Below are 22,085 nucleotides of genomic sequence, written 5' to 3'. Positions count from 1 at the left end.
CTCCGCTCTGGAAGGGTCTAGAGCCTCCATTTTTGCACTCAGGACTAAGTCTCATGGCCCTCTATCAGAATCCAGAGTTTTGAGAAGATTGGGGAAACGTAATTTTTCGCCCCCCCAAAAAAACGTAAGGGGTACCACTGTCGTTTTTTTTTTTTGGGTCGAAATTTTGAGTTTCAATATCTCAGCTCTGGAGGGGTCTAGAGCCTCCATTTTTGCACTCAGGACTAAGTCTCACGGCCCTCTATCAGAATCCAGAGTTTTGAGAAGATTGGAGAAACTTAATTTTTCGCCCCCCCCCAAAAAATGTAAGGGGTACCACTGTCGTTTTTTTTTCGGGTCGAAATTTTGAGTTTCGATATCTCCGCTCTGGAAGGGTCTAGAGCCTCCATTTTTGCACTCAGGACTAAGTCTCATTGCCCTCTATCAGAATCCAGAGTTTTGAGAAGATTGGGGAAACTTAATTTTTCGCCCCCCCCAAAAAAAACGTAAGGGGTACCACTGTCGGTTTTTTTTTCGGGTCGAAATTTTGAGTTTCGATATCTCCGCTCTGGAAGGGTCTAGAGCCTCCATTTTTGCACTCAGGACTAAGTCTCATTGCCCTCTATCAGAATCCAGAGTTTTGAGAAGATTGGGGAAACTTAATTTTTCGCCCCCCGAAAAAAAACGTAAGGGGTACCACTGTCGTTTTTTTTTTTGGGTCGAAATTTTGAGTTTCAATATCTCAGCTCTGGAAGGGTCTAGAGCCTCCATTTTTGCAATCAGGACTAAGTCTCATTGCCCTCTATCAGAATCCAGAGTTTTGAGAAGATTGGAGAAACTTAATTTTTTGCCCCCCGAAAAAAAACGTAAGGGGTACCACTGTCGTTTTTTTTTGGGTCGAAATTTTGAGTTTCAATATCTCAGCTCTGGAAGGGTCTAGAGCCTCCATTTTTGCACTCAGGTCTAAGTCTCATGGCCCTCTATCAGAATCCAGAGTTTTGAGAAGATTGGAGAAACTTAATTTTTTGCCCCCCGAAAAAAAACGTAAGGGGTACCGCTGTCGTTTTTTTTTTTGGGTCGAAATTTTGAGTTTCAATATCTCAGCTCTGGAAGGGTCTAGAGCCTCCATTTTTTCACTCAGGTGTAAGTCTCATGGCCCTCTATCAGAATCCAGAGTTTTGAGAAGATTGGGGAAACTTAATTTTTCGCCCCCCCAAAAAAAACGTAAGGGGTACCACTGTCGTTTTTTTTTTTGGGTCGAAATTTTGAGTTTCAATATCTCAGCTCTGGAAGGGTCTAGAGCCTCCATTTTTGCACTCAGGACTAAGTCTCATTGCCCTCTATCAGAATCCAGAGTTTTGAGAAGATTGGAGAAACTAAATTTTTTGCCCCCCGAAAAAAAACGTAAGGGGTACCACTGTCGTTTTTTTTTTGGGTCGAAATTTTGAGTTTCGATATCTCAGCTCTGGAAGGGTCTAGAGCCTCCATTTTTGCAATCAGGTCTAAGTCTCATGGCCCTCTATCAGAATCCAGAGTTTTGAGAAGATTGGGGAAACTTAATTTTTCGCCCCCCCAAAAAAACGTAAGGGGTACCACTGTCGTTTTTTTTTTGGGTCGAAATTTTGAGTTTCGATATCTCAGCTCTGGAAGGGTCTAGAGCCTCCATTTTTGCAATCAGGTCTAAGTCTCATGGCCCTCTATCAGAATCCAGAGTTTTGAGAAGATTGGAGAAACTTAATTTTTTGCCCCCCCAAAAAAACGTAAGGGGTACCACTGTCGTTTGTTTTTTGGGTCGAAATTTTGAGTTTCAATATCTCAGCTCTGGAAGGGTCTAGAGCCTCCATTTTTGCACTCAGGTGTAAGTCTCATGGCCCTCTATCAGAATCCAGAGTTTTGAGAAGATTGGGGAAACTTAATTTTTCGCCCCCCCAAAAAAAATGTAAGGGGTACCACTGTCGTTTTTTTTTTCGGGTCGAAATTTTGAGTTTTGATATCTCCGCTCTGGAAGGGTCTAGAGCCTCCATTTTTGCACTCAGGACTAAGTCTCATTGCCCTCTATCAGAATCCAGAGTTTTGAGAAGATTGGGGAAACTTAATTTTTTGCCCCCGCGAAAAAAAACGTAAGGGGTACCACTGTCGGGGTTTTTTTGGGTCGAAATTTTGAGTTTCAATATCTCAGCTCTGGAAGGGTCTAGAGCCTCAATTTTTGCACTCAGGACTAAGTCTCATGGCCCTCTATCAGAATCCAGAGTTTTGAGAAGATTGGGGAAACGTAATTTTTCGCCCCCCCCCAAAAAACGTAAGGGGTACCACTGTCGTTTTTTTTTTGGGTCGAAATTTTGAGTTTCAATATCTCAGCTCTGGAAGGGTCTAGAGCCTCCATTTTTGCACTCAGGTCTAAGTCTCATGGCCCTCTATCAGAATCCAGAGTTTTGAGAAGATTGGAGAAACTTAATTTTTCGCCCCCCGAAAAAAAACGTAAGGGGTACCACTGTCGTTTTTTTTTTGGGTCGAAATTTTGAGTTTCAATATCTCAGCTCTGGAAGGGTCTAGAGCCTCCATTTTTTCACTCAGGTGTAAGTCTCATGGCCCTCTATCAGAATCCAGAGTTTTGAGAAGATTGGGGAAACTTAATTTTTCGCCCCCCCAAAAAAAACGTAAGGGGTACCACTGTCGTTTTTTTTTTGGGGTCGAAATTTTGAGTTTCAATATCTCAGCTCTGGAAGGGTCTAGAGCCTCCATTTTTGCACTCAGGACTAAGTCTCATTGCCCTCTATCAGAATCCAGAGTTTTGAGAAGATTGGAGAAACTAAATTTTTTGCCCCCCGAAAAAAAACGTAAGGGGTACCACTGTCGTTTTTTTTTTGGGTCGAAATTTTGAGTTTCGATATCTCAGCTCTGGAAGGGTCTAGAGCCTCCATTTTTGCAATCAGGTCTAAGTCTCATGGCCCTCTATCAGAATCCAGAGTTTTGAGAAGATTGGGGAAACTTAATTTTTCGCCCCCCCAAAAAAACGTAAGGGGTACCACTGTCGTTTTTTTTTTTGGGTCGAAATTTTGAGTTTCGATATCTCAGCTCTGGAAGGGTGTAGAGCCTCCATTTTTGCAATCAGGTCTAAGTCTCATGGCCCTCTATCAGAATCCAGAGTTTTGAGAAGATTGGAGAAACTTAATTTTTTGCCCCCCCAAAAAAACGTAAGGGGTACCACTGTCGTTTGTTTTTTGGGTCGAAATTTTGAGTTTCAATATCTCAGCTCTGGAAGGGTCTAGAGCCTCCATTTTTGCACTCAGGTGTAAGTCTCATGGCCCTCTATCAGAATCCAGAGTTTTGAGAAGATTGGGGAAACTTAATTTTTCGCCCCCCCCAAAAAAATGTAAGGGGTACCACTGTCGTTTTTTTTTCGGGTCGAAATTTTGAGTTTTGATATCTCCGCTCTGGAAGGGTCTAGAGCCTCCATTTTTGCACTCAGGACTAAGTCTCATTGCCCTCTATCAGAATCCAGAGTTTTGAGAAGATTGGGGAAACTTAATTTTTTGCCCCCGCGAAAAAAAACGTAAGGGGTACCACTGTCGGGGTTTTTTTGGGTCGAAATTTTGAGTTTCAATATCTCAGCTCTGGAAGGGTCTAGAGCCTCAATTTTTGCACTCAGGTCTAAGTCTCATGGCCCTCTATCAGAATCCAGAGTTTTGAGAAGATTGGGGAAACTTAATTTTTTGCCCCCCGAAAAAAAAACGTAAGGGGTACCACTGTCGTTTTTTTTTGGGTCGAAATTTTGAGTTTCAATATCTCAGCTCTGGAAGCATCTAGAGCCTCAATTTTTGCACTCAGGTCTAAGTCTCATGGCCCTCTATCAGAATTTAGAGTTTTGAGAAGATTGGGGAAACTTAATTTTTCGCCCCCCCCAAAAAAACATAAGGGGTACCACTGTCGTTTTTTTTTTGGGTCGAAATTTTGAGTTTCAATATCTCAGCTCTGGAAGGGTCTAGAGCCTCCATTTTTGCAATCAGGACTAAGTCTCATTGCCCTCTATCAGAATCCAGAGTTTTGAGAAGATTGGAGAAACTTAATTTTTTGCCCCCCGAAAAAAAACGTAAGGGGTACCACTGTCGTTTTTTTTTTGGGTCGAAATTTTGAGTTTCGATATCTCCGCTCTGGAAGGGTCTAGAGCCTCCATTTTTGCACTCAGGACTAAGTCTCATTGCTCTCTATCAGAATCCAGAGTTTTGAGAAGATTGGGGAAACTTAATTTTTCGCCCCCCGAAAAAAAACGTAAGGGGTACCACTGTCGTTTTTTTTTTTGGGTCGAAATTTTGAGTTTCAATATCTCAGCTCTGGAAGGGTCTAGAGCCTCCATTTTTGCACTCAGGTCTAAGTCTCATGGCCCTCTATCAGAATCCAGAGTTTTGAGAAGATTGGAGAAACTTAATTTTTTGCCCCCCGAAAAAAAAACGTAAGGGGTACCACTGTCGTTTTTTTTTGGGTCGAAATTTTGAGTTTCGATATCTCAGCTCTGGAAGGGTCTAGAGCCTCCATTTTTGCACTCAGGTCTAAGTCTCATGGCCCTCTATCAGAATCCAGAGTTTTGAGAAGATTGGAGAAACTTAATTTTTCGCCCCCCCCCAAAAAATGTAAGGGGTACCACTGTCGTTTTTTTTTTCGGGTCGAAATTTTGAGTTTCGATATCTCCGCTCTGGAAGGGTCTAGAGCCTCCATTTTTGCACTCAGGACTAAGTCTCATTGCCCTCCATCAGAATCCAGAGTTTTGAGAAGATTGGGGAAACTTAATTTTTTGCCCCCCGAAAAAAAACGTAAGGGGTACCACTGTGGTTTTTTTTTGGGTCGAAATTTTGAGTTTCAATATCTCAGCTCTGGAAGGGTCTAGAGCCTCCATTTTTGCACTCAGGTCTAAGTCTCGTGGCCCTCTATCAGAATCCAGAGTTTTGAGAAGATTGGAGAAACTTAATTTTTCGCCCCCCCCCCCCCCCCCCAAAAAAAATGTAAGGGGTACCACTGTCGTTTTTTTTTCGGGTCGAAATTTTGAGTTTCGATATCTCAGCTCTGGAAGGGTCTAGAGCCTCAATTTTTGCACTCAGGACTAAGTCTCATTGTCCTCTATCAGAATCCAGAGTTTTGAGAAGATTGGGGAAACTTAATTTTTTGCCCCCCGAAAAAAAACGTAAGGGGTACCACTGTCGTTTTTTTTTTGGATCGAAATTTTGAGTTTCAATATCTCAGCTCTGGAGGGGTCTAGAGCCTCCATTTTTGCACTCAGGACTAAGTCTCATTGCCCTCTATCAGAATCCAGAGTTTTGAGAAGACTGGAGAAACTTAATTTTTTGCCCCCCGCAAAAAAATGTAAGGGGTACCACTGTCGTTTTTTTTTCGGGTCGAAATTTTGAGTTTCGATATCTCAGCTCTGGAAGGGTCTAGAGCCTCCATTTTTGCACTCAGGACTAAATCTCATTGCCCTCTATCAGGATCCAGAGTTTTGAGAAGATTGGAGGAACTTAATTTTTTGCCCCCCGAAAAAAAACGTAAGGGGTACCACTGTCGTTTTTTTTTCGGGTCGAAATTTTGAGTTTCGATATCTCCGCTCTGGAAGGGTCTAGAGCCTCCATTTTTGCACTCAGGACTAAGTCTCATGGCCCTCTATCAGAATCCAGAGTTTTGAGAAGATTGGGGAAACGTAATTTTTCGCCCCCCCAAAAAAAACGTAAGGGGTACCACTGTCGTTTTTTTTTTGGGTCGAAATTTTGAGTTTCAATATCTCAGCTCTGGAAGGGTCTAGAGCCTCCATTTTTGCACTCAGGTCTAAGTCTCATGGCCCTCTATCAGAATCCAGAGTTTTGAGAAGATTGGAGAAACTTAATTTTTCGCCCCCCGAAAAAAAACGTAAGGGGTACCACTGTCGTTTTTTTTTTGGGTCGAAATTTTGAGTTTCAATATCTCAGCTCTGGAAGGGTCTAGAGCCTCCATTTTTTCACTCAGGTGTAAGTCTCATGGCCCTCTATCAGAATCCAGAGTTTTGAGAAGATTGGGGAAACTTAATTTTTCGCCCCCCCAAAAAAAACGTAAGGGGTACCACTGTCGTTTTTTTTTTTGGGTCGAAATTTTGAGTTTCGATATCTCAGCTCTGGAAGGGTCTAGAGCCTCCATTTTTGCAATCAGGTCTAAGTCTCATGGCCATCTATCAGAATCCAGAGTTTTGAGAAGATTGGAGAAACTTAATTTTTTGCCCCCCCAAAAAAACGTAAGGGGTACCACTGTCGTTTGTTTTTTGGGTCGAAATTTTGAGTTTCAATATCTCAGCTCTGGAAGGGTCTAGAGCCTCCATTTTTGCACTCAGGTGTAAGTCTCATGGCCCTCTATCAGAATCCAGAGTTTTGAGAAGATTGGGGAAACTTAATTTTTCGCCCCCCCCCCAAAAAATGTAAGGGGTACCACTGTCGTTTTTTTTTCGGGTCGAAATTTTGAGTTTCAATATCTCAGCTCTGGAAGGGTCTAGAGCCTCCATTTTTGCACTCAGGTCTAAGTCTAATGGCCCTCTATCAGAATCCAGAGTTTTGAGAAGATTGGAGAAACTTAATTTTTCGCCCCCCCCCCCGCCCCCCCCCAAAAAAATGTAAGGGGTACCACTGTCGTTTTTTTTTCGGGTCGAAATTTTGAGTTTCGATATCTCAGCTCTGGAAGGGTCTAGAGCCTCCATTTTTGCACTCAGGACTAAGTCTCATTGTCCTCTTTCAGAATCCAGAGTTTTGAGAAGATTGGGGAAACTTAATTTTTTGCCCCCCGAAAAAAAACGTAAGGGGTACCACTGTCGTTTTTTTTTTGGGTCGAAATTTTGAGTTTCAATATCTCAGCTCTGGAAGGGTCTAGAGCCTCCATTTTTGCACTCAGGACTAAGTCTCATTGCCCTCTATCAGAATCCAGAGTTTTGAGAAGATTGGGGAAACTTAATTTTTTGCCCCCCGAAAAAAAACGTAAGGGGTACCACTGTCGTTTTTTTTTTGGGTTGAAATTTTGAGTTTCAATATCTCAGCTCTGGAAGGGTCTAAAGCCTCCATTTTTGCACTCAGGTCTAAGTCTCATGGCCCTCTATCAGAATCCAGAGTTTTGAGAAGATTGGAGAAACTTAATTTTTCGGCCCCCCCCCCCCCCCAAAAAAAAATGTAAGGGGTACCACTGTCGTTTTTTTTTCGGGTCGAAATTTTGAGTTTCGATATCTCAGCTCTGGAAGGGTCTAGAGCCTCCATTTTTGCACTCAGGACTAAGTCTCATTGTCCTCTATCAGAATCCAGAGTTTTGAGAAGATTGGGGAAACTTAATTTTTTGCCCCCCGAAAAAAAACGTAAGGGGTACCACTGTCGTTTTTTTTTTGGGTCGAAATTTTGAGTTTCAATATCTCAGCTCTGGAAGGGTCTAGAGCCTCCATTTTTGCACTCAGGACTAAGTCTCATTGCCCTCTATCAGAATCCAGAGTTTTGAGAAGATTGGGGAAACTTAATTTTTTGCCCCCCGAAAAAAAACGTAAGGGGTACCACTGTCGTTTTTTTTTTGGGTCGAAATTTTGAGTTTTCGATATCTCAGCTCTGGAAGGGTCTAAAGCCTCCATTTTTGCACTCAGGTGTAAGTCTCAATGCCCTCTATTAGAATCCAGAGTTTTGAGAAGATTGGAGAAACTTAATTTTTTGCCCCCCGAAAAAAAACGTAAGGGGTACCACTGTCGTTTTTTTTTGGGGTCGAAATTTTGAGTTTCAATATCTCAGCTCTGGAAGGGTCTAGAGCCTCCATTTTTGCACTCAGGTCTAAGTCTCATTGCCCTCTATCAGAATCCAGAGTTTTGAGAAGATTGGAGAAACTTAATTTTTTGCCCCCCGAAAAAAAACGGAAGGGGTACCACTGTCGTTTTTTTTTTGGGTCGAAATTTTGAGTTTCAATATCTCAGCTCTGGAAGGGTCTAGAGCCTCCATTTTTGCACTCAGGTCTAAGTCTCATGGCCCTCTATCAGAATCCAGAGTTTTGAGAAGATTGGAGAAACTTAATTTTTCGCCCCCCCCAAAAAAATGTAAGGGGTACCACTGTCGTTTTTTTTTCGGGTCGAAATTTTGAGTTTCGATATCTCAGCTCTGGAAGGGTCTAGAGCCTCCATTTTTGCACTCAGGACTAAGTCTCATTGCCCTCTATCAGAATCCAGAGTTTTGAGAAGATTGGGGAAACTTAATTTTTTGCCCCCCGAAAAAAAACGTAAGGGGTACCACTGTCGTTTTTTTTTTGGGTCGAAATTTTGAGTTTCAATATCTCAGCTCTGGAAGGGTCTAGAGCCTCCATTTTTGCACTCAGGACTAAGTCTCATTGCCCTCTATCAGAATCCAGAGTTTTGAGAAGATTGGAGAAACTTAATTTTTTGCCCCCCGAAAAAAAATGTAAGGGGTACCACTGTCGTTTTTTTTTTGGGTCGAAATTTTGAGTTTCAATATCTCAGCTCTGGAGGGGTCTAGAGCCTCCATTTTTGCACTCAGGACTAAGTCTCATTGCCCTCTATCAGAATCCAGAGTTTTGAGAAGATTGGAGAAACTTAATTTTTTGCCCCCCGAAAAAAAACGTAAGGGGTACCACTGTCGTTTTTTTTTTGGGTCGAAATTTTGAGTTTCAATATCTCAGCTCTGGAAGGGTCTAGAGCCTCCATTTTTGCACTCAGGACTAAGTCTCATTGCCCTCTATCAGAATCCAGAGTTTTGAGAAGATTGGGGAAACTTAATTTTTTGCCCCCCGAAAAAAAACGTAAGGGGTACCACTGTTTTTTTTTTTTTGGGTCGAAATTTTGAGTTTCAATATCTCAGCTCTGGAAGGGTCTAGAGCCTCCATTTTTGCACTCAGGTCTAAGTCTCATGGCCCTCTATCAGAATCCAGAGTTTTGAGAAGATTGGAGAAACTTAATTTTTCGCCCCCCCCCCCCCCCCAAAAAAAATGTAAGGGGTACCACTGTCGTTTTTTTTTCGGGTCGAAATTTTGAGTTTCGATATCTCAGCTCTGGAAGGGTCTAGAGCCTCCATTTTTGCACTCAGGACTAAGTCTCATTGTCCTCTATCAGAATCCAGAGTTTTGAGAAGATTGGGGAAACTTAATTTTTTGCCCCCCGAAAAAAAACGTAAGGGGTACCACTGTCGTTTTTTTTTTGGGTCGAAATTTTGAGTTTCAATATCTCAGCTCTGGAGGGGTCTAGAGCCTCCATTTTTGCACTCAGGACTAAGTCTCATGGCCCTCTATCAGAATCCAGAGTTTTGAGAAGATTGGAGAAACTTAATTTTTTGCCCCCCGAAAAAAAAACGTAAGGGGTACCACTGTCGTTTTTTTTTGGGTCGAAATTTTGAGTTTCGATATCTCAGCTCTGGAAGGGTCTAGAGCCTCCATTTTTGCACTCAGGTCTAAGTCTCATTGCCCTCTATCAGAATCCAGAGTTTTGAGAAGATTGGAGAAACTTAATTTTTCGCCCCCCCCCCCCCCGCAAAAAAATGTAAGGGGTACCACTGTCGTTTTTTTTTCGGGTCGAAATTTTGAGTTTCGATATCTCAGCTCTGGAAGGGTCTAGAGCCTCCATTTTTGCACTCAGGACTAAATCTCATTGCCCTCTATCAGAATCCAGAGTTTTGAGAAGATTGGAGAAACTTAATTTTTTGCCCCCCGAAAAAAAACGTAAGAGGTACCACTGTCGTTTTTTTTTCGGGTCGAAATTTTGAGTTTCGATATCTCCGCTCTGGAAGGGTCTAGAGCCTCCATTTTTGCACTCAGGACTAAGTCTCATGGCCCTCTATCAGAATCCAGAGTTTTGAGAAGATTGGGGAAACGTAATTTTTCGCCCCCCCAAAAAAACGTAAGGGGTACCACTGTCGTTTTTTTTTTTTGGGTCGAAATTTTGAGTTTCAATATCTCAGCTCTGGAGGGGTCTAGAGCCTCCATTTTTGCACTCAGGACTAAGTCTCACGGCCCTCTATCAGAATCCAGAGTTTTGAGAAGATTGGAGAAACTTAATTTTTCGCCCCCCCCCAAAAAATGTAAGGGGTACCACTGTCGTTTTTTTTTCGGGTCGAAATTTTGAGTTTCGATATCTCCGCTCTGGAAGGGTCTAGAGCCTCCATTTTTGCACTCAGGACTAAGTCTCATTGCCCTCTATCAGAATCTAGAGTTTTGAGAAGATTGGGGAAACTTAATTTTTCGCCCCCCCCAAAAAAAACGTAAGGGGTACCACTGTCGGTTTTTTTTTCGGGTCGAAATTTTGAGTTTCGATATCTCCGCTCTGGAAGGGTCTAGAGCCTCCATTTTTGCACTCAGGACTAAGTCTCATTGCCCTCTATCAGAATCCAGAGTTTTGAGAAGATTGGGGAAACTTAATTTTTCGCCCCCCGAAAAAAAACGTAAGGGGTACCACTGTCGTTTTTTTTTTTGGGTCGAAATTTTGAGTTTCAATATCTCAGCTCTGGAAGGGTCTAGAGCCTCCATTTTTGCAATCAGGACTAAGTCTCATTGCCCTCTATCAGAATCCAGAGTTTTGAGAAGATTGGAGAAACTTAATTTTTTGCCCCCCGAAAAAAAACGTAAGGGGTACCACTGTCGTTTTTTTTTTGGGTCGAAATTTTGAGTTTCGATATCTCCGCTCTGGAAGGGTCTAGAGCCTCCATTTTTGCACTCAGGACTAAGTCTCATTGCTCTCTATCAGAATCCAGAGTTTTGAGAAGATTGGGGAAACTTAATTTTTCGCCCCCCGAAAAAAAACGTAAGGGGTACCACTGTCGTTTTTTTTTTTGGGTCGAAATTTTGAGTTTCAATATCTCAGCTCTGGAAGGGTCTAGAGCCTCCATTTTTGCACTCAGGTCTAAGTCTCATGGCCCTCTATCAGAATCCAGAGTTTTGAGAAGATTGGAGAAACTTAATTTTTTGCCCCCCGAAAAAAAAACGTAAGGGGTACCACTGTCGTTTTTTTTTGGGTCGAAATTTTGAGTTTCGATATCTCAGCTCTGGAAGGGTCTAGAGCCTCCATTTTTGCACTCAGGTCTAAGTCTCATGGCCCTCTATCAGAATCCAGAGTTTTGAGAAGATTGGAGAAACTTAATTTTTCGCCCCCCCCCAAAAAATGTAAGGGGTACCACTGTCGTTTTTTTTTTCGGGTCGAAATTTTGAGTTTCGATATCTCCGCTCTGGAAGGGTCTAGAGCCTCCATTTTTGCACTCAGGACTAAGTCTCATTGCCCTCCATCAGAATCCAGAGTTTTGAGAAGATTGGGGAAACTTAATTTTTTGCCCCCCGAAAAAAAACGTAAGGGGTACCACTGTCGTTTTTTTTTGGGTCGAAATTTTGAGTTTCAATATCTCAGCTCTGGAAGGGTCTAGAGCCTCCATTTTTGCACTCAGGTCTAAGTCTCGTGGCCCTCTATCAGAATCCAGAGTTTTGAGAAGATTGGAGAAACTTAATTTTTCGCCCCCCCCCCCCCCCCAAAAAAAATGTAAGGGGTACCACTGTCGTTTTTTTTTCGGGTCGAAATTTTGAGTTTCGATATCTCAGCTCTGGAAGGGTCTAGAGCCTCAATTTTTGCACTCAGGACTAAGTCTCATTGTCCTCTATCAGAATCCAGAGTTTTGAGAAGATTGGGGAAACTTAATTTTTTGCCCCCCGAAAAAAAACGTAAGGGGTACCACTGTCGTTTTTTTTTTGGATCGAAATTTTGAGTTTCAATATCTCAGCTCTGGAGGGGTCTAGAGCCTCCATTTTTGCACTCAGGACTAAGTCTCATTGCCCTCTATCAGAATCCAGAGTTTTGAGAAGACTGGAGAAACTTAATTTTTTGCCCCCCGCAAAAAAATGTAAGGGGTACCACTGTCGTTTTTTTTTCGGGTCGAAATTTTGAGTTTCGATATCTCAGCTCTGGAAGGGTCTAGAGCCTCCATTTTTGCACTCAGGACTAAATCTCATTGCCCTCTATCAGGATCCAGAGTTTTGAGAAGATTGGAGGAACTTAATTTTTTGCCCCCCGAAAAAAAACGTAAGGGGTACCACTGTCGTTTTTTTTTCGGGTCGAAATTTTGAGTTTCGATATCTCCGCTCTGGAAGGGTCTAGAGCCTCCATTTTTGCACTCAGGACTAAGTCTCATGGCCCTCTATCAGAATCCAGAGTTTTGAGAAGATTGGGGAAACGTAATTTTTCGCCCCCCCCAAAAAAACGTAAGGGGTACCACTGTCGTTTTTTTTTTGGGTCGAAATTTTGAGTTTCAATATCTCAGCTCTGGAAGGGTCTAGAGCCTCCATTTTTGCACTCAGGTCTAAGTCTCATGGCCCTCTATCAGAATCCAGAGTTTTGAGAAGATTGGAGAAACTTAATTTTTCGCCCCCCGAAAAAAAACGTAAGGGGTACCACTGTCGTTTTTTTTTTGGGTCGAAATTTTGAGTTTCAATATCTCAGCTCTGGAAGGGTCTAGAGCCTCCATTTTTTCACTCAGGTGTAAGTCTCATGGCCCTCTATCAGAATCCAGAGTTTTGAGAAGATTGGGGAAACTTAATTTTTCGCCCCCCCAAAAAAAACGTAAGGGGTACCACTGTCGTTTTTTTTTTTGGGTCGAAATTTTGAGTTTCGATATCTCAGCTCTGGAAGGGTCTAGAGCCTCCATTTTTGCAATCAGGTCTAAGTCTCATGGCCCTCTATCAGAATCCAGAGTTTTGAGAAGATTGGAGAAACTTAATTTTTTGCCCCCCCAAAAAAACGTAAGGGGTACCACTGTCGTTTGTTTTTTGGGTCGAAATTTTGAGTTTCAATATCTCAGCTCTGGAAGGGTCTAGAGCCTCCATTTTTGCACTCAGGTGTAAGTCTCATGGCCCTCTATCAGAATCCAGAGTTTTGAGAAGATTGGGGAAACTTAATTTTTCGCCCCCCCCCCAAAAAATGTAAGGGGTACCACTGTCGTTTTTTTTTCGGGTCGAAATTTTGAGTTTTGATATCTCCGCTCTGGAAGGGTCTAGAGCCTCCATTTTTGCACTCAGGACTAAGTCTCATTGCCCTCTATCAGAATCCAGAGTTTTGAGAAGATTGGGGAAACTTAATTTTTTGCCCCCGCGAAAAAAAACGTAAGGGGTACCACTGTCGGGTTTTTTTTGGGTCGAAATTTTGAGTTTCAATATCTCAGCTCTGGAAGGGTCTAGAGCCTCAATTTTTGCACTCAGGTCTAAGTCTCATGGCCCTCTATCAGAATCCAGAGTTTTGAGAAGATTGGGGAAACTTAATTTTTTGCCCCCCGAAAAAAAAACGTAAGGGGTACCACTGTCGTTTTTTTTTGGGTCGAAATTTTGAGTTTCAATATCTCAGCTCTGGAAGCATCTAGAGCCTCCATTTTTGCACTCAGGTCTAAGTCTCATGGCCCTCTATCAGAATTTAGAGTTTTGAGAAGATTGGGGAAACTTAATTTTTCGCCCCCCCCCCAAAAAAACATAAGGGGTACCACTGTCGTTTTTTTTTTGGGTCGAAATTTTGAGTTTCAATATCTCAGCTCTGGAAGGGTCTAGAGCCTCCATTTTTGTACTCAGGTCTAAGTCTCATGGCCCTCAATCAGAATCCAGAGTTTTGAGAAGATTGGAGAAACTTAATTTTTCGCCCCCCCCAAAAAAAATGTAAGGGGTACCACTGTCGTTTTTTTTGTTCGGGTCGAAATTTTGAATTTCAATATCTCAGCTCTGGAAGGGTCTAGAGCCTCCATTTTTGCACTCAGGTCAAAGTCTCATGGCCCTCTATCAGAATCCAGAGTTTTGAGAAGATTGGAGAAACTTAATTTCTCGCCCGAAAAAAAAAAAAAAACGAAAGGGGCAACACTGTTGTTGTTTTTTTTCGGGTCGACATTTTGAGTTTCGATATCTCCGCTCTGGAAGGGTGTAGAGGCTCCATTTTTGCACTCAGGTCTAAGTCTCATGGCCCTCTATCAGAATCCAGAGTTTCAAGAAGATCAGAAAAACTCAAAATTCGTCATTTCTGAGATATTGACCGTTTTGTACATTGTGAAATGCTCCAGAAGTTAAAAAAGGGGGCTGACATGCGATGTCCATTGTAATGTACACAGGGTCTGAATGGGTTAAACCCAGAACAACCCGAGCCACTTTAATGTCACAGCTGCCGTTATAAATGATTGAAATAGCAGCGTTCCCACAGGTCCTTGAAAGTTTATGAATCTGAAAATAAAAATGCAGCGGTTGTGTGGAGGCTTGAGTTCTCCAGTTTACCATTAATGCGTAGGTCAGTCCCAGTCCCACCAGTCCGGCCGAGAGCTGGCTGTATAACGCACTGGTTATAGAGGCGACGGCAGCGATCAGGACCACGAACGCCCCGACGTATTCCTGCACACAAACAACTTTCAGAACCCGCTTCCCTGGGACAGCATGCATCTTATCACTTCTAAATGATTGTTGTCATAACATGCTGTAATTAATAATAAGCAAATATATATATGTGGGATATACAGAAGTCAACATTTGAAGTGGATCGTCCTAAGACAAGAACGAGTAATGTTCAAAATTCATCATGTATGACTTTGATGAAAGGTTTTTTATCCACTTTGAATGTTGACTGCTGTATATGGATATGTGATGTGGACAGACGTGGATGTGTGCGATGTGGATGTGTGATTACCATGCGGACCTCCAGCCAGCGATTGGCCGCCGTCAGGAAGAGTGAGGATATGTTATTCGCATCGGTGTGTTCCAGCAGCTTCTTCTTAAACTTCTGCTCGTGCCTGAGACCAAACACAGTGCAGTTGATATCCAGCACAGTGTGTGTGTGTGTGTGTGAGAGTGTGTGTGTGTGTGTGTGTGTTACCTGAACGCTCTGATGGTCGTGAGCCCCTCTACGGTCTGAGAGAAATGGGACAGAAGCGGCATCTCAGTGCTGTCCTCCAACTGCTGCAGGTCTCTAACACACACACACACACACACAGACGCACACACCGCAGAGGATATAATCACCAGTTACTGAAATAGACTAGATTACAATTTTGTGTATTCTTTTTACCATTTTGTATTATTAAAACATTTTTTAAATAAAATAAAAATATATATAAACATTTTTTATCATTGTAACATTACGTTTTGAGAAATAATAGGAAATATATTACAAAAATTAAATAAAAAAAATTAAAATGGAATAAGTTACACAAATTAAATACAAAAATGTATGTTTTTTTTTTACATTTACTAAAACATCAAATGTTATATATATATATATATATATATATATATATATATATATATGATCAAAACTGGCAGTAAAAAAAAAATATTTAATAAAAAAAAAATTGCCAAAAATCTAATAATTCACAAATGTTAAATGTTTTTCTCCAAAATACATTTGGATTTTTGGCAATATATTGAATGAAAGATTCAAAGGAAAAATGACGCAGATTTATTTTTTACAGGCAGTTTTGATCATATTTACTGGGGGTGCCATTAATTCTGAGCACGACCGTATATATTTATATATATATATATACAGTATATATATATATATATATACATTATTGGGAAATAATGAGAAATATAATAAAAAAAACCCATTAAATATAAATAAAATATCTAAAAAATAAAATGTAATATATTATTTTCGGAAATATTAGGAAATGCAATATAAAAACTCCAATGGCAGTATATTATCCTAGTTAACCTGTGTTATTACGAGCCGGTAACTGGAGAGGAACTCTAACCCCGGCTCGGTTCCTCTGGTGTGTGTTTGGGGAGTTCTCACCTGGACGCGACTCTGAAATACTTCTGAATGAAGTAGCAGGCGACGGCCAGCGGCAGCAGCGCGATGAGGAACACCGGCGTGACGTACGAGATGACGCCCACCGCGGACACACACAGCAGCGTCGAGCGGATCAAACACTCCATCGTCACCGGGATATGCTGGAGTTACACCAGAACATCAGATCAGACACACACACACAACATGTGACACGTGTCTCTGTAACCCCACATGACCATCACACAGCAAGTGCCAAAACCAGTATCAAGTTTCATACCATTCCCAAAAAAATAAACATTTTGGGTCAAAACTGTCGGTCGGAGCCACCGAGTGTAAAGCGGCAATACCTGATCGATTGTGTTGGTATCAGTGGAGAACCGGTTCAGGATGTTCCCCAGTGGTGTTGTCTCGAACAGCCTGAGGGAAACACAGAACAGCTCATGCATGTTGTTTCAATCACACACACACACACTCACACACACACACACACACCTCATGGGCGCGAGCACTATGATGCGGAGGAGGCTGCAGTGAAGCTCTCTGGACACTCGTAAACCCGTCCACTCGACCGCCAGAGACGTGACGAGACACAGGACGATCCCCAGAACACACAACACACTGAACACCTGCAGGTACAGCGAGTGCTGGAACACACACTCCTGGATGGAGAAGAACAGGAACATGATCAACACACTGGAAACACACAACTCCTCCTTAAAGCAGACTGAAGAAGCATTGGACCTTTAGGGAATCTTCTGCTCTCCAAGACTGCATTTATTTGATCAAGAATACACTAAAAAAATGTGAAATATCATTTGGAATATAGCCGTTTATTACAGAAGAGGATTAGGGCCAATCTCGAGATTAAAGTCATTATAAACCCAGATTAAACTTTTGATGAAAAGAGTCGAAATAAAATGTTGAGAATTAAATCATTACATTTTGAGGATAAAGTCGTGTTTTCAGAAAAAAAACTTAATGAAAAATTCGAAATAAAACGTTTCATGTGTTCACATAATGTTTCAAGAAAAAACTCGGGAAAAAAAGTAGAAATAAAATGTTGAGACTTTAATCTCGCATTTTAATGACTTAAATCTTGACATGGCTTTATTTTTTTTATTATTGTTTGGCCCTAATCCTCTTTTTCTATATGAATATAAAGGGAAGTGTAATTTATTCCTGTAATCAAATCTGAATGTTCAGCATCATTACTCCAGTCTTCAGTGTCACAAGATCCTTCAGAAATCACTCTAATATGATGATCTGATGCTCAAGAAACATTTACTATTAATAATGCTGAAAACAGCGTCATATTTTTTTAAATTTTTGCAACATTATGTCTTTGCAGTTTTGATTTAAAGCTACAATATGTATTTATTTAGTTTCGCCACTAGGGGTCGCTAACGTCTTACAGTAACACAGGCGAAGGTTGATGAGCTTGTCGTCAAGCGATGGATCCCTGGACGGATCTAATAATGTTTATGTATGAGTGAATACAGTGATGTTTATCATGACTATGGTGTGAAGCAGGGCTCGACTGCTAATGAGAGACAGATATCGGCACACACACACACACGCACACACACGAGTCCAGCAGATATAACTTGTGAAGTAACTTGGCGCTGTTCCACCTGCTCTACACTCACACTAAACTGCATTTGAGTGTGTTAAAGTCCAACTGCAGGAAATGTGTCACACACTGCAAGTGATTATTGGATATTTTATTACATATTGTAGCTTTAATGTGTACTTTCTGAATAAAAACGTGTTTGTGTGTGTTCACATTTGTAGTTACTTATAGTAAACAATCCAACCAAACCTGAGTGTTCAAGAGTGTGACCTCACCCTTGATTTATTACAAAAACAATAATCTTACAGACGAGAGAATTATGAACACTATTATTAACATTCTAGGAAAATGTGAAACACTTTTAGCATAGAAAAGTAGTGGACACACAGTCTACTGGGACTCGAGCGAGGCACACACACACACAGCTGCGGTCAGACCCTCGAGACTACAGAGCCTGATGTTAGTGCAGTGTGTGTGTGTGTGACAAATTTGTACCCAAAGCCTGACAAAAACTCCCTCCTTTAGGGACGTCCTCGTGTGTAAATCTGATATAAAATAATGTTATTAAAGGTTTTTAGAAAATCGAAAAATACAGAAAGTTTTGAAGAATGGATAGGTTTAGAAGTCGGGTTAGTGTGTGTGTCAGTTCTCTCACCCCAGTGTCACTGCAGTTCCCTCCACTGGTCTCGATCTGCACTGCGATGACGTGTGTGGTCCAGTGAGCGAGCCAGAAGTCGATGGCCACCATGAGTGTGTGTTTGCAGAGCTGAGAGAACACGAGCAGCGCGAGGAGGACGGGGCCGGCAGATCTCAGGTACGAGAACAACGAGCTCCAGGGGATGTGGGTCCTGTGACGCAGCTCCGCCCTGAGGCTCTCCTCATCGGTGCTGGTTGAGCTGTCTGCACACACACACACACACACACACACACACACACCATTTAACGCCATTCAATCTCACTCTGACTGAGGTTAAGCAGAGTTCAGCCACAGATCACGCTCAGATCAGCTCGAAATATATGAAAATGAAAGTATAATTTCGGAATTGCATTCTGTCCAAATTATATATATATATATATATATATATATATATATATATATATATTAGGGCTGTCAAATGATTAGTCGGGATTATTCACATCCAAAATAAAAGTTTGTGTTTACATAATATATGTGGGGGCACTGCTATATATAATATAATTATTTTATATATATAAATACATACACATGCTTGTATATATTTAAGAAATATTTTCATGTATATACTGTATATAGATTTATATATAATCTATGTTATAAATATAAATATTTTAGATATAAATCATATTTTTTTCTTAAATATACATGCATGCATGTGTTTATATATATATATATATATATATATATACAAAATAATTAAACACAGTGCACCCACATATATTATGTAAACACAAACTTTATTTTAGATCCGATTAATCACGATTAATCGTTTGACAGCCCTAATATATATATATATATATATATATATATATATATATATACATATATATAGTGCAGGCAACAATTAATGCACTGTGTATAATTATTTTGTATATAAATACACACATATGCATGTATATATTTTAAGCAATATTTGCATGTATATACTTAATATAGAAATATTTTATATATAAATATTTATTTATTTTATTTACTTAACATATAAATATTTGTATTTATATTGTTTATACAAAATAATTATACACAGAATGCACGCATATATTATGTAAACACAAACTTTAATTTTGGATGGGATTAATCGTTTTAAAATAAAAACATCAAATGAAATATAAACATTATTTACAAATTAAATGTTTTTAGTAAAATTAAGTTGGTTGATAGTGGCACAGAAATCAGTCCCTGCACCTTTAAGAGTCCAATGATCAGAGATGAACCGTCACATGCTGATCTGGAAGCAGTGATGATTTTCTCCGAAGGATGATTGAACAAACATGCAAAACACTAGCAGGAGCGACGGGAGATCGTGCAGGATGGGGTGAGTGTCACTACAGAAGCATCGCTCATGGATATAAAGCACTTTACTCTCCTCTCCACCTACACACTGAATACCTAATGTAATGACTAAAGCTCAGTACTGTTGTCGATGCATTACATAACTCTACGATTGAAAGGAGCTCGATGCATTACAGTGGCTTCACACCCGCGGGCTTCATGCTCAAAGAGTCATGCTATCGAGTCTGTCAGACCTTTCAGTTCACTGACTGAGACATCAGCAGCTGAGCATGAGTGCAACACACACATGAAGAACAGCAGAGTCACACTGCAGAACTGAACACACACACACACTGATCACACAGCGACAGATGAGCGGAAATACCAGAAAACTGTTGCTATGTAACCGGATAATGATAACGATCTGTCAAAGGATGAGCATGTGTTTTGGTAACACTTTACAATAAGGTTAATTCGTTAATATTACACTCTAAAAAATGCTGGGTTGTTTTAACCCAACTTTGGGTCAAATATGGACTAACCCAGCCGTTGGGTTAAATTTTTACATTACATTTTTAACCCAACATTTCGGGTTTGTCCATATTTGACCCAAAATTGGGTTAAAACAACCCAGCATTTTTTAGAGTGTATTAGTTAGCATTAACAAATAGTGAATATAGCATGAATTATGTTAATAAAAATGTACTAATGCTTTATTAAAATCTTGTTGACATTAGTTAATGCACTGTGAACTAACATGAACAAACAATGAACATCTGCATTTAACTAACAACCATTAACAAATACAGTTATTGTTAGTACATGCTAGTTAATACATTAACTAATGAACCAAGTTTTACCACTGTTTTAGAGTATATAGATTATTGCACCTAAAAACACATTAATAATACAGTTTATGTACAAGTTTTTTCGCTATCTTCCCTGGTTTTTGATAATAACAGAAGCGTATCTTGAGTTGCATGCATGTTTCTCTCCATGTTCCCAGATGTGTGTGTGTGTACCTTCGTCCTCGTCCTCCGTGGCCAGGGTGTCCCGGGAGTACATGGCCCGTCTGAAACTCTTCCTCTTCAGTTCGGTGCTGTTCTCCTGCGCTCACAACAGAACAACACCAATCATCACATCAAAGAGGCATTTCAATAAATAAATAAATATTTGGCTTAAATAAATACAATTACTTAAAACAATAATTGTATTTATTTGATGAACATATTTTATATGAATGAGTTAATTAAAAACTAAAAATACATATATTTATTTTAATCGGAAAGAACATCGTCAAAGATTTTTTAAATAATATATATTATTTTAGAAGAATGTCATATCAAAAGTTGTATAAATACATTAATAAAAGAAATCAGCATTTATTTATTTTATTTTAAATGAACATCATATCAAAGAAGTATTTTTTATAACTACATTTATATATATATTTTTTTTTGAAAAACAAAGCATTTCAACAAATTAATACTGACTGCAAAAAAATGGACTGTATTTAATAAATAAATTTAAAGTATTGACATTTATTTTTTTAGAAGAATATTATATCAATTAATTATTTTTATAAACACATTATTTAAAAATGCAAATATTGTTTTACTTTATTTTAGATGAACATCATATCGAAGAAGCATTTACAAAATGTTAAACTGCATTTATTAAGTACTGTTGTATTTATTTTTGAAAATCAAACATCATATCAAATAATTATGTTTATGAATACATTAATTCATAAAAAAATAAAAACATTAATTTACCTTAGTAACACTTTATAATAAGTATACAGCAACAAAGCACTTAATTAAATAATAATAATAATTAAATAATGACTATGGTTAATACAGTATATTTACATTATAAACGATATAATGTACATGCATTAATATAATTATTATTGATGTTATTTTGTTATCGTCATATGCAAGAGATTGACTTTGTTCTGGCGGTTCATCAGGGTCCTCCACTGCTCGAACAGCTCGGGTTCGGCGGCCTGGATGTGCTTCAGCGTCCCCTGCGTCTGCACCGTCCCGTCCCGCATCGCGATAATCTGCGGCGACACACACACACACTCAAGCTGACACATGCACTGACAATCATGGAATGCCAAAGCTGACACAATAATAAATACATAAATACTAGTGCTGTCAAACAATTAAAATATTTAATCGCGATTAATCGCATAAATGTCATAGTTAACTCACGATTAATCACATTACTGGCATAGTTAGCTCACGATTAATCGCATTAATGTCATAGTTAGCTTGTGATTAATCGCATTAATGTCATAGCTAGCTCACGATTAATCACATTACTGTCATAGTTAGCTCGCGATTTATCGCATTAATGTCGTAGTTAGCTCGCGATTAATCGCATTAAAGGGACTCTGTGTAGGAAATACCCCCATCTAGTGGTTAAATAGTATTTTGCATTCAAACGAATTTTGCTCTCCAGCGCCTCGCTTTTTCAAGTGCGTATTGCATCTACGGTTGCCGTTATGTACCAAAAATGCTATGACAGGATGTCTTAGTAACACTTCATCGAGTTTTTCTCCGGGTGAACAGGTTTGTAACTTAAAAAAAAAAAACAGCAACTTATGTGTTAACTTATGTGTACAATTTATGTGTCTAGCTGTATAAATTAATTTTAAGTCTCTGTACAATCTTATCCACATAGCAAAATCACAATTTTAGCTAATTGATCATTTATATATAAAAAGCTATAGAAAATCTTACAGAGAGCAATATTTTCTTCAATATTTTCTTACAATCATTATCTCTATATTCTTA

General features: G+C 39.8%; 1 protein-coding gene across 3 annotated transcripts in view; it reads right to left on the bottom strand.

Annotated features, from left to right (window-relative positions):
* Positions 1 to 22,085, bottom strand: part of abcc8b (ATP binding cassette subfamily C member 8b) — a 115,348-nt gene that overhangs the window by 67,712 nt on the left and 25,551 nt on the right. The window contains exons 24-33 of one of the 3 annotated variants that reach the window (XM_089135257.1): positions 21,233 to 21,346; positions 20,304 to 20,388; positions 19,536 to 19,565; positions 17,968 to 18,212; positions 16,235 to 16,401; positions 16,090 to 16,159; positions 15,746 to 15,903; positions 14,825 to 14,917; positions 14,639 to 14,741; positions 14,233 to 14,346 (exon numbers count right to left, since the gene is read on the bottom strand). In XM_089135257.1, coding sequence (XP_088991383.1) covers positions 14,233 to 14,346; positions 14,639 to 14,741; positions 14,825 to 14,917; positions 15,746 to 15,903; positions 16,090 to 16,159; positions 16,235 to 16,401; positions 17,968 to 18,212; positions 19,536 to 19,565; positions 20,304 to 20,388; positions 21,233 to 21,346 — 1,179 coding nt within the window. The remainder of the gene's footprint in view (positions 1 to 14,232; positions 14,347 to 14,638; positions 14,742 to 14,824; positions 14,918 to 15,745; positions 15,904 to 16,089; positions 16,160 to 16,234; positions 16,402 to 17,967; positions 18,213 to 19,535; positions 19,566 to 20,303; positions 20,389 to 21,232; positions 21,347 to 22,085) is intronic. The other 2 variants (XM_089135258.1, XM_089135259.1) reach the window with 2 other exon arrangements.

This window comes from Pimephales promelas, chromosome 10 (genome assembly GCF_988280905.1).
Source record: "Pimephales promelas chromosome 10, fPimPro1.hap1.1, whole genome shotgun sequence".
Classification (NCBI taxonomy): Eukaryota; Metazoa; Chordata; class Actinopteri; order Cypriniformes; family Leuciscidae; genus Pimephales; species Pimephales promelas.
This window is presented reverse-complemented; position numbering and strand designations above follow the sequence as displayed.